General features: G+C 34.2%; 1 protein-coding gene across 2 annotated transcripts in view; it reads left to right on the forward strand.

Moving 5' to 3' along the window:
* TOGARAM1 (TOG array regulator of axonemal microtubules 1) overlaps nt 1-12,494 on the forward strand; it is a 106,987-nt gene that overhangs the window by 33,657 nt on the left and 60,836 nt on the right. For both annotated transcript variants that reach the window (XM_017509820.2, XM_017509821.2), the window contains exons 4-6: nt 1,091-1,350; nt 4,123-4,352; nt 7,128-7,228. In XM_017509820.2, coding sequence (XP_017365309.1) covers nt 1,091-1,350; nt 4,123-4,352; nt 7,128-7,228 — 591 coding nt within the window. The remainder of the gene's footprint in view (nt 1-1,090; nt 1,351-4,122; nt 4,353-7,127; nt 7,229-12,494) is intronic.

Below are 12,494 nucleotides of genomic sequence, written 5' to 3' on the forward strand. Positions count from 1 at the left end.
AATAGAGAGGGGGTCTTACTATGTTGACCAGGCTGTTCTTGAACTCCTAACCTGAAATGATCCTCCCATCCCGTCCTCCTAAAGTGCTGGGATTACAGGCTTGAGCCACTGTGGTGGGCCAGAAAATAATATTGTTTTATAATAAACATGAACAGCATATGTTGTTCAAGAGCCTACTAACAAATTTTAGCTTTATAAATATAAAATGTCATTCATATGCTTATTGCAATTAATGCCTAGTATTCAGTCAACATTTATTGAGTGTTTAATATATGTTAAAGTTAATTTGAAACATTTTTTATTATTTGTTACAAACTAAAATGTTCTTTTCTTAATAACCAACTCCAAAGTCATGAAATTAGCATATGTAAGTTCATTCAGGGCAAATTCAGTCTTAAAGAGTTGGCTGCTGAGCATAGTGGGTCACACCTGTAATATCAGCACTTTGGGAGGCCAAAGTGGTCAGATCATTTCAGGTCAGGAGTTCGAGACTGGCCTGGCCAGCATGGTAAAACACTGTCTCTACTAAAAATACAAAAGTTAGCCCAGCTGGTGGCACATGCCTGTAATCCTAGCTACTTGGGAGGCTGAGGCACAAGAATCACTTGAACCTGGGAGGCAAAGGTTGCAGTGAGCCGAGATGCACCACTGCACTCCAGCCTGGGCTACAAGAGCAAGACTCCACCTCAAAAAATAAATAAATAAATAAAAATTAAAGGTATAATAAAAAAAATCCCCTGCATCCCTCATAGTCTTCTTTCCCCAGCCATTGATGTAAGATATTTCATTCACCTTTAGACTATCCTACAAGTCCAGTATTCAATTTATAGCATATTCAGTTAATTTTATTATTTTCCTTAGCACTGTACTTTGATTCTCTTCTATTAATTTCTTTCTATATTTGTTTATTGTACAAAATCAAATATTACATTCAAAGTCAAGGCTTTATTCAGCTTGTTCTCCCCAGTGGCCAGCTATAATGTGCTTTTTTTATTTTAAAACATTGTATTTTAAATACTTGTGATTATAACTCCCTCTTCTCCTCTAAAATTAAAAAAAAGAAATAGTAAAATATTTATTTTTAATGCAGGAGAAAATTCTCAAGAAAAACCTTCAGTTCAGCTTACACCTGCTTTGGTGAGATTACCATCTTCCCGACGAGGCCTAAATGGAACAAAGCCTGTTCCTCCTATACCAAGGGGAATAAGCCTGTTGCCTGATAAAGCTGATTTAAGCGCAGTGGGACACAAAAAGAAAGAGTCTGATGACGTTTGGAAGTGTGAAAAAGATAGTCTTCCAATTGATCTTTCTGAATTAAATTTCAAGGATAAAGATTTTGATCAAGAAGAGGTAATGACTTAAAAATATTTGCAGTTTTCTATATTATAGTTTCGATTTAAGGAAAAATCAAGTTCTTTTTATCCTATAACATCTTATTTCTAAAAATATGTTCTTTATGGAAAATGTGGAAAATACCATCAATTATTAGGAAGGGAATTTATCACACACCAGTTCCCACTACCCAGAATAGTGGGTACTGTTAACACTCTACTGTATTTTCTTCAAGGATTTTTTTCTATGCATACCTTATTCCTTTTTAAATTAAAAGTATGAATAATAATATAGCAAATACACTCATGTGCTGACCCCTTCCAGTGAACAATTTGTCATATTTGTTTCCTATATTTAAATAAATGAAACAGCATAGTTCTCTTCCCTGTTCAACGTCTCTTCTGTCTTCACTAGGGGCAACCACTATTACCATTTATTTATGTTTTATGTATTTTTGTACTATTTATATTAATATATTATTTTGTCTATTAATTTACTTATGGTATATTTATACCATTGATTATGGCTTATGATCAGTCTTTTGCTATTGCAAACAGTGAACTGCAGTGAACATAATGGAACTTGTCCTTTGTTCATATGTGCAAACTTACTTATCTTTATGAAATTGAGATAATATTGTATACTCATCTTTGAATCCTATATCACTTTGTGCTATAAAAATGTGTTACCAATGTGATAACTGTACATAATAATTATGTCAGAGAAGGAATGTGGTTGCTGTATTACTTTTTTCAGACTACTGTTTCCATAGATAACGCATTTTTATCATTTCAGTTTGCCTCATGTCAGGTTAAAAAAAAGTTTTATATTAAATATATAAATGAAAATACTCAATTATGATATTTTACAGTTTTAGTCTGTTTTTAAGGTATAAGCATCAATCATGTAACAATAATTTGCTCAATAAAATAGTTAATATTACTGTATATTCATTTATGAAGTATGTCTTTACTGTTAAACACATATAAAACTAACCTATAAAGTACCAAAGTTGGTTTTTAATGATTTAAAGTAATCACCCCAACTTCTAACTGCTTGTGAAATCTTTCCTTTTTTTTTTTTTCTAACTCATTTGTATTTTAGTAGAGCTAGGAAGGGAATTCATTTGAAGGGAAGAAACATATAGAAAAGACTTTTCCTACATAACTTACAAATTTCACCTGATCCTACATGATTTTGATTTGTTTTTATAATTTAAAAACAGTTCTTTTTCTTTAGTGAGTAATTGAAAGGTGAGTTTCTTTTACATAATTATTAGTAAAAACAGGAGGATACCATTACTTTTAGATATTCAACCTTTCAAGCTTTTATTAGAGAAGTGGCCTTAGTATTGAATCAACTAGTATAGTTGTTGAAAATTACTTGTCCTCCCTTATAGTTGCTAATATGACACTTCTTATTTGTTATTTTGAATGGGTCACTGTTTAAATTCCTTGGTGGAGTTGACTTTTAACAAAGGCATAAGTTTTTATAGTGTTTAATGTGCTTAATAATGTATCAAACACTTTCATTTTCCTTACTTCATTTAATCTTTACAGTAACTCCCTAGGTTAATAAACAGGACCACATCTATTATATTTTTTGTTTGTGTGTGTATTTGTTTTTACAGAAGGGGCTCAGTGATGTTACATGTCTTGCTCAAAGTCAGAAAGTAAGTAGTAGGACTAGGATTCAAGCCCTGCTCACCTAACTTTATGTTCACTATGTTTTTCACTGTGCTACAATTGGTATAAATCTATTAAAGTGGTTTTTTTTTTTTTTGTTAAATTTGCCTTCCAACTATAAAGATTTAAGAAATTTATGGATGTTGCATTAATTGAAAATAGATACTTTCATTAAATGATTAATCTTATGAATCAGATGTAAACAAAACAGTTTATGTATGTTTCTGTGTTCCTTACTTTTTTCAAAGTTCTGTTGACAGCCTTAATATATCAGTTTGTCATAATTTCTACTCTGCTTTTGCTTTTTTTTTTTTTTTTTTTTTTGAGATGGAGTCTTGCTCTGTCACAAGGCTGGAGTACAGTGGTGCGATCTCAGCTCATTATAATCTCTGCCTCTCAGCTTCAAGCGATTCTCCTGCCTCAGCCTCCCGAGTAGCTGAGATTACAGGCGCATGCCACCACACCCAGCTAATTTTTGTATTTTTAGTAGAGACCGGGTTTTATAATGTTGGCCAGGATGCTCTCGACCTCCTGACCTCGTGATCTGTCTGCCTCAGCCTCCCAAAGTGCTGGGATTAGAGGTGTGAGCCACTGTTCCCGGCCACCCAGCTGCATTTCTAAAAATACGTGGCTTCAGACCCAGCTGCATTTCTAAAAATACGTGGCTTCAGAAGTTATGTACAGTGACAGATTTTCGTTAACCACTTCCCAGAGCTAGCTTCTAAGCCACATCAGCACACCAGGTGTACTTCTCTCTATAACATCAACTCTGATATCTACCATTTGATTTAATGATTCATTTATTAAATAATTAAATTAATGCAATATATTTAGTCCTTGTGCCCAGTGCTAAAGATACCCATGAAGAATAATCACTGAGATTCTTTCTCTCAAGGAGCTTCTAACCTAGTAGGTTGTTTTAAATACCCAGGTTATAAATCTGTATATTTATACTATATACATATATGTTAGCATTCATCTTGTTTTAGTACAGGATTGGGAAGTGGTTAGCTAGGTATAGCTAACGGAGTTTAAAATTTAAGGATAACTTTTACCAATATAAGGAATTTATGTTATAAAGTTTATTGTTTTCATTTTTTCTTAGATGCATAGCTCTCTTAGGTCCCTTCGTAATAGTGCAGCTAAGAAAAGAGCAAAACTGAGTGGCAGTACTTCAGATCTTGAAAGCCCTGATTCTGCAATGAAGCTCGACTTGACAATGGACTCCCCGTCTCGGTCTTCGTCTCCAAACATCAGTTCTTACAGTGAAAGTGGAGTTTACAGCCAAGATTCATTGACTTCTCTGTCTACAACTCCTCAGGGGAAGAGAATAATGTATTTTATTTTTTGGCATGATAAATGAATGCTCCTCTGTAACTAGTGATTTAGAGCCCTAATATCATATTTGTAAAAACTTAATGCCATTTCTGTTTTAGTTTTTAAAATGTTAAAATATATTTAAAAGACAGTGGAAACATTTACAAATATTACCTTGCTTAGTCTTGGTTTCTGGTGTGAGTGGAAAGGGAACACAAGCCCAACTATAAACACAGCTTTTAAATTAGTACAGACCCTGTTCCTAAAGCCCTAATTGTTCTTCCTGTCTAAGATTTATCCTAATGTTTTTTGTCCTTTAGTTCTTTTCTGGATCATTGACTCTTTGCCAGTTAATCTATTGCTGATATTACTGCTTTTATTTTAAGCTCAGCACCAATTTCCTTTAATTTATGGATAAGTTTCACACAGCTGTTACTTTCTTAGATTTTATTTCTATTATCTTGTAGAAGCTCAGGACTTCATGCCATAGTTCTCATATCCTTCTTAGGAGCCTCCCTACAGCAATAGTGCTGCACTTAAAATCCTAGCCACCGCCCACCAACAGAAAATTATTTTTCAGCATAACAGTTGGACTAACTTTTTCAGATTACTTTTATAACCTCTAAGTCTTAAACCTTAACCTCACTTAACTGATAAGTCATCTCAAACTGCTTTCTGGGCATCTCTGTGACCATACTGTAGGATTTTGGGGAATCCCTTCCTCTTTTATTGTGGACAAAACCCTGGTAATAGAATTAATAGGACATAGAGTAGATGCATATTTAACTTTTTAAGAAACTGCTAAACAGTTTTCCAAAATGACTGTGTAACTTTACACTCCTACCAGCAATGTGTGAGAGTTACACTTGTTTCACATTTTTGCTAACATTTAGTATTATCAGTCTTATTTTTTTTTCTTTGATTTCATCCTGAACCAGAAATAAACATTTAAAATTAAAATTGATTTCATTTTAGTGAATTGGAACTTCTAAGAAATGTAGGTAAGTAGAGATTGCATAAGCAAAGGAGAGGTAGTGTTCTAAATAGAAAATAATGTTTTATTCTAGTAGTTCATAGAATTAAACTGAATTTTTGTGTCCCATTCTTAGAAGTTTGTCTCAGCCCATTTTTTTAAATACATTTTTAACTTAAATAGCAGCTTGTTTTGTACTTGGAAATTTTATCTTCCAACAGTTCCTTTGTTGTAATTACTTAGGTAGAATAATATGCATATTGACAAAATGAATTTGTAATGACAACATGGTCTAGTGTTTACATTAACTTATAAGACACAAAATATGTTTTTAGCTTTTAGAACTAAAGTCCTTTCATGATCTTCTATGAAGATGAAAATTTTATCTTATATAATCCTGCAGTTGCAAGGTTGTATAAATAATTTGACACATACTTAGGAAGAAAAGTTCATTTTATATGATTTAGAATACATAATGTCCTATGTTTTCTCACTGAGTTATTCTCTTCAGATACTGAATTCTGTGAGAAGGTAGTTCAGCACACCCTCATTTATGGACTGAATTGCCTTTAGTGAATCTAAGATTTCCACATTTAAGATTGGTGGCTTTATAACAATTATTCTTAACCAGCTTGCATTCTACCTTAAGATTCATGGCCAAAGAAAGCCACTACTGCCTGATTCAAAGATTTATCCTTAGGTGGGTTAGGGAAGAAAAATTGTTGAAAACCACCCTCCTAGAGACTGAAATTTCTTCTTTCATCCAAGTCAACTACACTTAGTACAAATATAAATTTATAGTTATTTATTCTAGAGAAATTGCTCTTTCAAAATATTTAACAATGATTTCTCACTAGGTACATCGACAAATATATTCCTATCCAGTTACTAAGAATTGTGCTTCTTTGTAAAATGTCTTCTTTTTAACATTCATCACTAACTTACTGACATTGCAAAACTTACTGATTTAAAACGGTTCCCTTAAACTCAGATTTAACATTCTTCAGTTGGCTTTTTTAATGAAACAAGGCCTAGCAAAGAATAGTCTAAGAAGAAAGTGGCATTTGCCAAACTCACTTGTTCCTGATCTCTTATAATTTAGCCAAGTCTCTATTTTTGTGTTATCATATATGAGGTTAAATTGTATGTTAGATAATTAAGAATGATTTGATTTGTTTATTTTTATTTTTATTTTTTTGAGACAGTATCTCACTCTGTCACCTAGGCTGGAGTGCAGTGGAGCAATCTCAGCTCACTGCAACTTTTGCCTCCTGGGCTCAGATGATCCTCCCACCTCAGTCTCTGTAGTAGCTGGGACTACAGGTGAACACCACCATACCCAATTAACTTTTGAGTGTTTTGTAGAGAAGGAGTTTTGCCATGGTGGCAGGCTGGTCTTGAACTCCTGGGCTCAAGTGATCATCCTGTCTTGGCCTCCCAAAATGCTAGGATTTCAGGCATGAGCCACCACACTTGGCCTTGATTTGGTTTTGGAATGGATTCTTGGATCAGTTGTTCTGTTTTGTTTTTTCCCCTTAGGGATTGTACAGCATTAGTCAGAGAGTCATTTTCTATGGGAATCCAATTATGAACAATTAAGAACTGGCCATATGTTAAAAAGGTTGGAAATCTAAAAGGTGAATTAAGAATAGCAAAAAAAAAAAAAAAAATACTATTAGCCATATTTTTTCAAGTGTCATACCTATTGCTCCCTTATTATTTAAAAGTTCAGTGAGTTAATAAGAATAGAGAGTATGTCATGTTAGTATTGAACAGGACTAAATCTTAATGTTTATTGAAATTACTTTGTTTCATTGTAGGTCAGACATATTTCCAACATTTGTGTCAAAACCTTGTCCAACAAGACTTTCTTCTGCAAAGAAAAAAGCCTCTCATATTGCTGAACAAAGTCCCAGCACAGGTATTCTATGACTATTTATGAAAATAATTTATAAAAAGTATGATTTTCAAATGATAGCAAGTGCATTTCAAATTTCAAGTTGTTGTGGATACCAGTAGAACTAATCAGTTTTTCACTCCCTAAAAGGTCCATTTGACAAGAATAAATATTATATTGTTTTAGGAAGAAAAAATATTTATTTACCTGAATCATCGATCTCTTTTAAAGCTCATTGGCATACCTATTCTTGTGAAGTTGGTGTGTAGTGTTATGTAGTTGGTGTTGGCTGTCAGAGTTTAGAAAACCCCTCAGATGACTCTAATATGCAGCATAGTTTGGGAACCACTTGGGCATCCTGAAAGACAATTTTCTTTAAAACAATTATTTAACTGTTAATAGTAGTTAAATTCACGTGTGTCTTGTGTTAAGAATTTTTGTGAACTAACCTGTAAGTCTCTGGTTTTATAACATCACTTCTCAGATAATAGATTTAGTAATTAGTAGTCAATTAATAAAAGATTTGCATTATGATCTATTTAGGGTGAGAACTGCATGTGATTCTTCATTATGATTAGTAAAACTACGTTGAATTGTGAATAGATTTTAACAAATTGGGATATGATGTTTAGTTTCACATGATCTAATGTAAAAGTCCTAACAACTTTAAGGCTGCTTTACATTATAATTACCTTCCTAAAAAACTGTATATATATTTGATTATTTGCTAAGATTTTCAATTTATTGCTCTTAAATGTGTCTTAATCTCAACCCCTCTTTTTAATCCCCACTACCATGGCTTGAGTTCACATTTTTCCTCATTTATTACCTACTTAGCCTCCTAAGTTTTCTCCCAGCTTCAATCTCACTCACTTTGAAACTGTTTCTCACAATGCAAATCTGACTATATTGGCTAGCCTGAATTCATTCAGGACATCCTTTCATGATCTGGTTCCCTGCCTACCTCTCCAGCCTCATTTTTCACTACCTTCTTTGTATCTTGTATATTACCTGTTTGTATCCAGTTAAATCAGACCACCATCAGTACCGTTTCCTATCTCTTTGCAATTGCACATACGATTTTATCTGGATGAAATCCGGAATAAACACCACACCCTTTTTACCTGAGAAAACAGCTCAATTGCTTTCTCTAGGAAGCCTTCCCTAATTCACAAACAAGATTATTACCTCTTTTGTTAGACCATTACATCCTGTAGTAACACCTTTTATAATGATACTACTTTACTTTTCTTCAACTCTCAGATTCCTGATCCCCAAAGATTATTTCCCTCTGATTACCTACCAAGTGCTTGTCATAATCATGAATGTGTGACTTAACCAGGTGTGCTTAGTATACTGGCTTGCATAAAACTAGTGTTAAGGCATACAAAGACAGTATATATGTGCTTTGTATGTTTCTAGGCATACAAAGATAGTATATATGTGCTTTGGAGTCCAAAACGTGAGCTGGCACCCCAGTCTGATGTTTAATAATAGTATTCATTTGCTTTGGAACTTAGTTCCCTCATCTGACAACATAAACCTTGAGAAGGGTAGTGCAAATCTAAGTTAATGACGTATATAAAACAGCTAGTGCATAGTAGGCACTCAGTATGTACTTTGTCCCCTAAAGGGAGAGAGTGACCCGAAGAAATACATAAACTTATCCTTAATCCTTTTTAAGGCTAATCATCCTAATAAATGTATAATTTTTCAAGTATTTATATAAAATTGAAGAGACATCTGATTGCTAGGTTGTATCTACTTTGTAAGAATGGAACACACTTTGGAAGAATGTCTTTGGAAATGGAAAATAATTGATTTTTAAAACCTGGATTTGAGTTCCCTTGTGATCCTAGTTGTGTTACCTTGGGAGTCATTTAAGTTTTAGTAGAGTGATTGATCTTACAGTATAATACATACTTATATATACAATATTTAGTGTTTTCCAAAGTTGCCTAATCTTAGGAATCACCTTTGAGTGCATATAACACCTATTGATTCTGGGGCCTTATCTCATGCCACGTGAATTCATCTTTCTGGTTAGAAATCTGTATTTTTAACAAGTATATTAGGTATTTCTAGGATCAAGTTTTAGAAATACTACTATTAGTGAATTCACTTTATTAAATTTAACCTTTTCTCAAAATAAGTTGCTAATGTTTTTGGATTTTATATATTTGGGTTTGCTTTATTTTCAGTAAACAAGTGATTCCTACAAATTTATTGTGATTTAATTGCTAAAACATAAAAATGATAATGCTCAGAATAAAGACTACTGTAAGATAAACACAAAAATAACAATTATGTAAAAATTCCACCTTTATTCTACCACCATCTATTAAAGCAAATTGTGCTAAATTTTCTGAATGATGTTATAATAATCTTTTCTCCTATAGTATTAGATTACTATTGCCTATTAATAGAAAACATTTCCACCCAAAGCCAGTATGTTTGAATCTTACTTTATGAATTAACTATCAAGACTAAGAATTTATAAAGATGTCTGTGTTACTTCCACAAATTCTCTATGATTCAATTATCAGATATTCTTGAATATTTTCTCTACGAACTTACTTAGTGCCCTTTATTCTACTGTCCTTTCTAGTCAGTTGCCACTGGCTACCTCCTCTTCCCACTCTCCTGTTTTTATTCAAATAAAAAATTATTTTTTTAAAGTATATTTCAATTTCACTGGGCACAGTGGCTCACACCTGTAGTCACAACACTTTGGGAGGCTGAGGCAGGTGGATTACTTGAGCCCAAGAGTTTGGTACCAGCCCCGGCAACATAGCAAAACCCCATCTCTATGAAAAAAATTTTAAAAAAATAGCCACGTATGGTGGCATGTACCTGTAGTCCCAGCTATTCGGGAGGCTGAGGCGGGAGAATTGCTTGAGCCCAGGAGGCTGAGCCTGCAGTGAGCCAAGATAGAGCCATTGTACTCCAGCCTGGGTGACAAAGCAAGACCCTGTCTAAAAGAAAAAATACACACACACACACACACACACACACACACACACACATTTTCATTCACACACACACATATATATACATGCATATACACACATCATTATTGCTTAGTGATTTATTTATAAGCTATATATAAAAATGAACCATGACTCAAATATATATTGCCTAGAATTTTGCATTTAGTGTAAGTTTTACAGTTGTAATAGTTGCAGAGTATTCATAAAGAGTGATGAATTTAAACATTCAAATGTAAATTAAAATTTTTATTATTCATTAGAAGGAGGCCTATATTAGGGTTTTGCTTTTGTTTTGTTTTGTTTTGTTTGTTTTTAGTTATGGATCCAATAACATTTGGGTACTTGAAATGTGTTAGGTACTGCACTGAGGACTTTACATGTATTTTCTTTATTTAATCCTGACAAACGTTGTAGAAGAGGTACTATTCTCTCTATTTTATAAATAAGGTTAAGTGACTTTCCAAGTCTTCTCAGCAGTTTGAGTGGCAGTGCTATAATTTAAAGCCAGGAAGCATGATTCCAGATACTGAGCTCTTTATCCCTATGTAGTTAACTGCCTCACTAGTGAAGCCAGTATATGAGGATAAATTTCATGGTGAGTTAATTTTTAAGATTGAAGATCTCTAAATCAGAATCTTCTGTAAGCATACCAATAAATAAAAATTACTGAGTTTTCCCAGTTTTCAGGTTTTTCATTTTTCCTAGGAATAGGAAAAAAAGAGAGAAATGGGAAATAGGTATCTCTTAGGCCACAGTTTTTAAATTCTGGATTAAAAAAATTTTTTTTTAGTGTACAGTTAAAGGTATCATTTAAAAAGTGCTTGTCAGGCTGGGCACAGTGGCTCACACGTGTAATCCCAGCACTTTGGTAGGCTGAGATGGGTGGATCCTTGAGCTCAGTAGTTCGAGACCAGTCTGAGCAACATGGTGAGATCCTGTCTCTACAAAAATTACAAAAATAAGCTGGAGGTGGTGGTGTGCACCTTTGGTCCCAGCTACTAGGGAAGCAGAGGTGAGAGGATTGCTTGAGTCTGGGAGACAGAGGTTGCAGTGATCTGGGATCGTGCCATTGCACTCCAGACTAGGGAGACTCTGTCTTAAAAAAGAAAAAAACTTGTCATATTTTTAAAACACATACAGTATATTTAATTATCTCTTTTAAACATTGCATTAGATACATACCTTTTTTTCTTTTTTTCCAAGAGACAGGGTTTCATTCTGTCACCCTGGCAGAGTGCAGTGGTACAGTCATAGCTCACTGTAGCCCTGACTTCTGGGCTCAGGCAATCCTCCTGCCTCAGTTACCTGAGTAGCTGGGACCACAGGCATGCGCCATCACAACCAGTGAATTTTTTTTTTTTTTTGAGACGGAGTCTCGCATCTTCACCCAGGCTGGCGTGCAGTGGTGTGATCTCGGCTCACTGCAACCTCCACCTCTCAAGTTCAAGCAATTCTTTTCCTCAGCCTCCCAAGTAGCTGGGATTACAGGTGCCTGCCACCACACCCAGCTAATTTTTTTGTATTTTAGTAGAGACGGAGTTTCACCATCTTGGCCAGGCTGGTCTTGAACTCTTGACCTCGGGATCCACCCACCTCAGCCTCCTGAAGTGCTGGGATTACAGGTCTGAGCCACCATACCTGGCCCCCAGTGAATTTTTTAATTTTAATTTTTGATGGAGACAGGGGCTTGCTATGTTGCCCAGGCTGGTCTTGAACTCCTGGGCTCAAGCAATTCTCCTGCCTTAGCCTCCTGAAGTGCTGGGATTACAGGTGTGATCTACCACACCTGGCCTCACTGTAATTTTAAAGCCTGTTTTATGAAATGTTGTAGTATAGCATATAATAAATGTTCTTAGCAGTTAGTAAAAGGAAAAGTATTACATAATTTAAAATAGTACAAAGCTTCAAAAAGTACTATAATGTTAGAGTTGCTAATATTATGTTACTGACCTTTTTAAAAGGTTAGAAGTTGAGATAGGTTTCAAGGGGAGATATGTATGTTGGGTATAGTATTACTTGAATCATTCAAATATTTTATAGGGATTACAACATCCAATGTAAGCATAACTGGTCAACACATGAACTATAGGTTTGGATGTGGTGATTTTGAAGATGATAGATAGTTCACATGATATTTCATCTAGCGCTTTAGAAACATAAAATAAAGAATACCCAAGACATTGTAAGCATACAAAAGATTCGTAAATTTCATGACCAGTTAATTTTTAAGATTGAATATCTAAATCAGAATTCTTCTGAAGCATACCAATAAAGAAAAATTAATGAGAATTCTCTGTTTT

Source organism: Cebus imitator, unplaced genomic scaffold, assembly GCF_001604975.1.
Source record: "Cebus imitator isolate Cc_AM_T3 unplaced genomic scaffold, Cebus_imitator-1.0 Scaffold423, whole genome shotgun sequence".
Taxonomy (NCBI): domain Eukaryota; kingdom Metazoa; phylum Chordata; class Mammalia; order Primates; family Cebidae; genus Cebus; species Cebus imitator.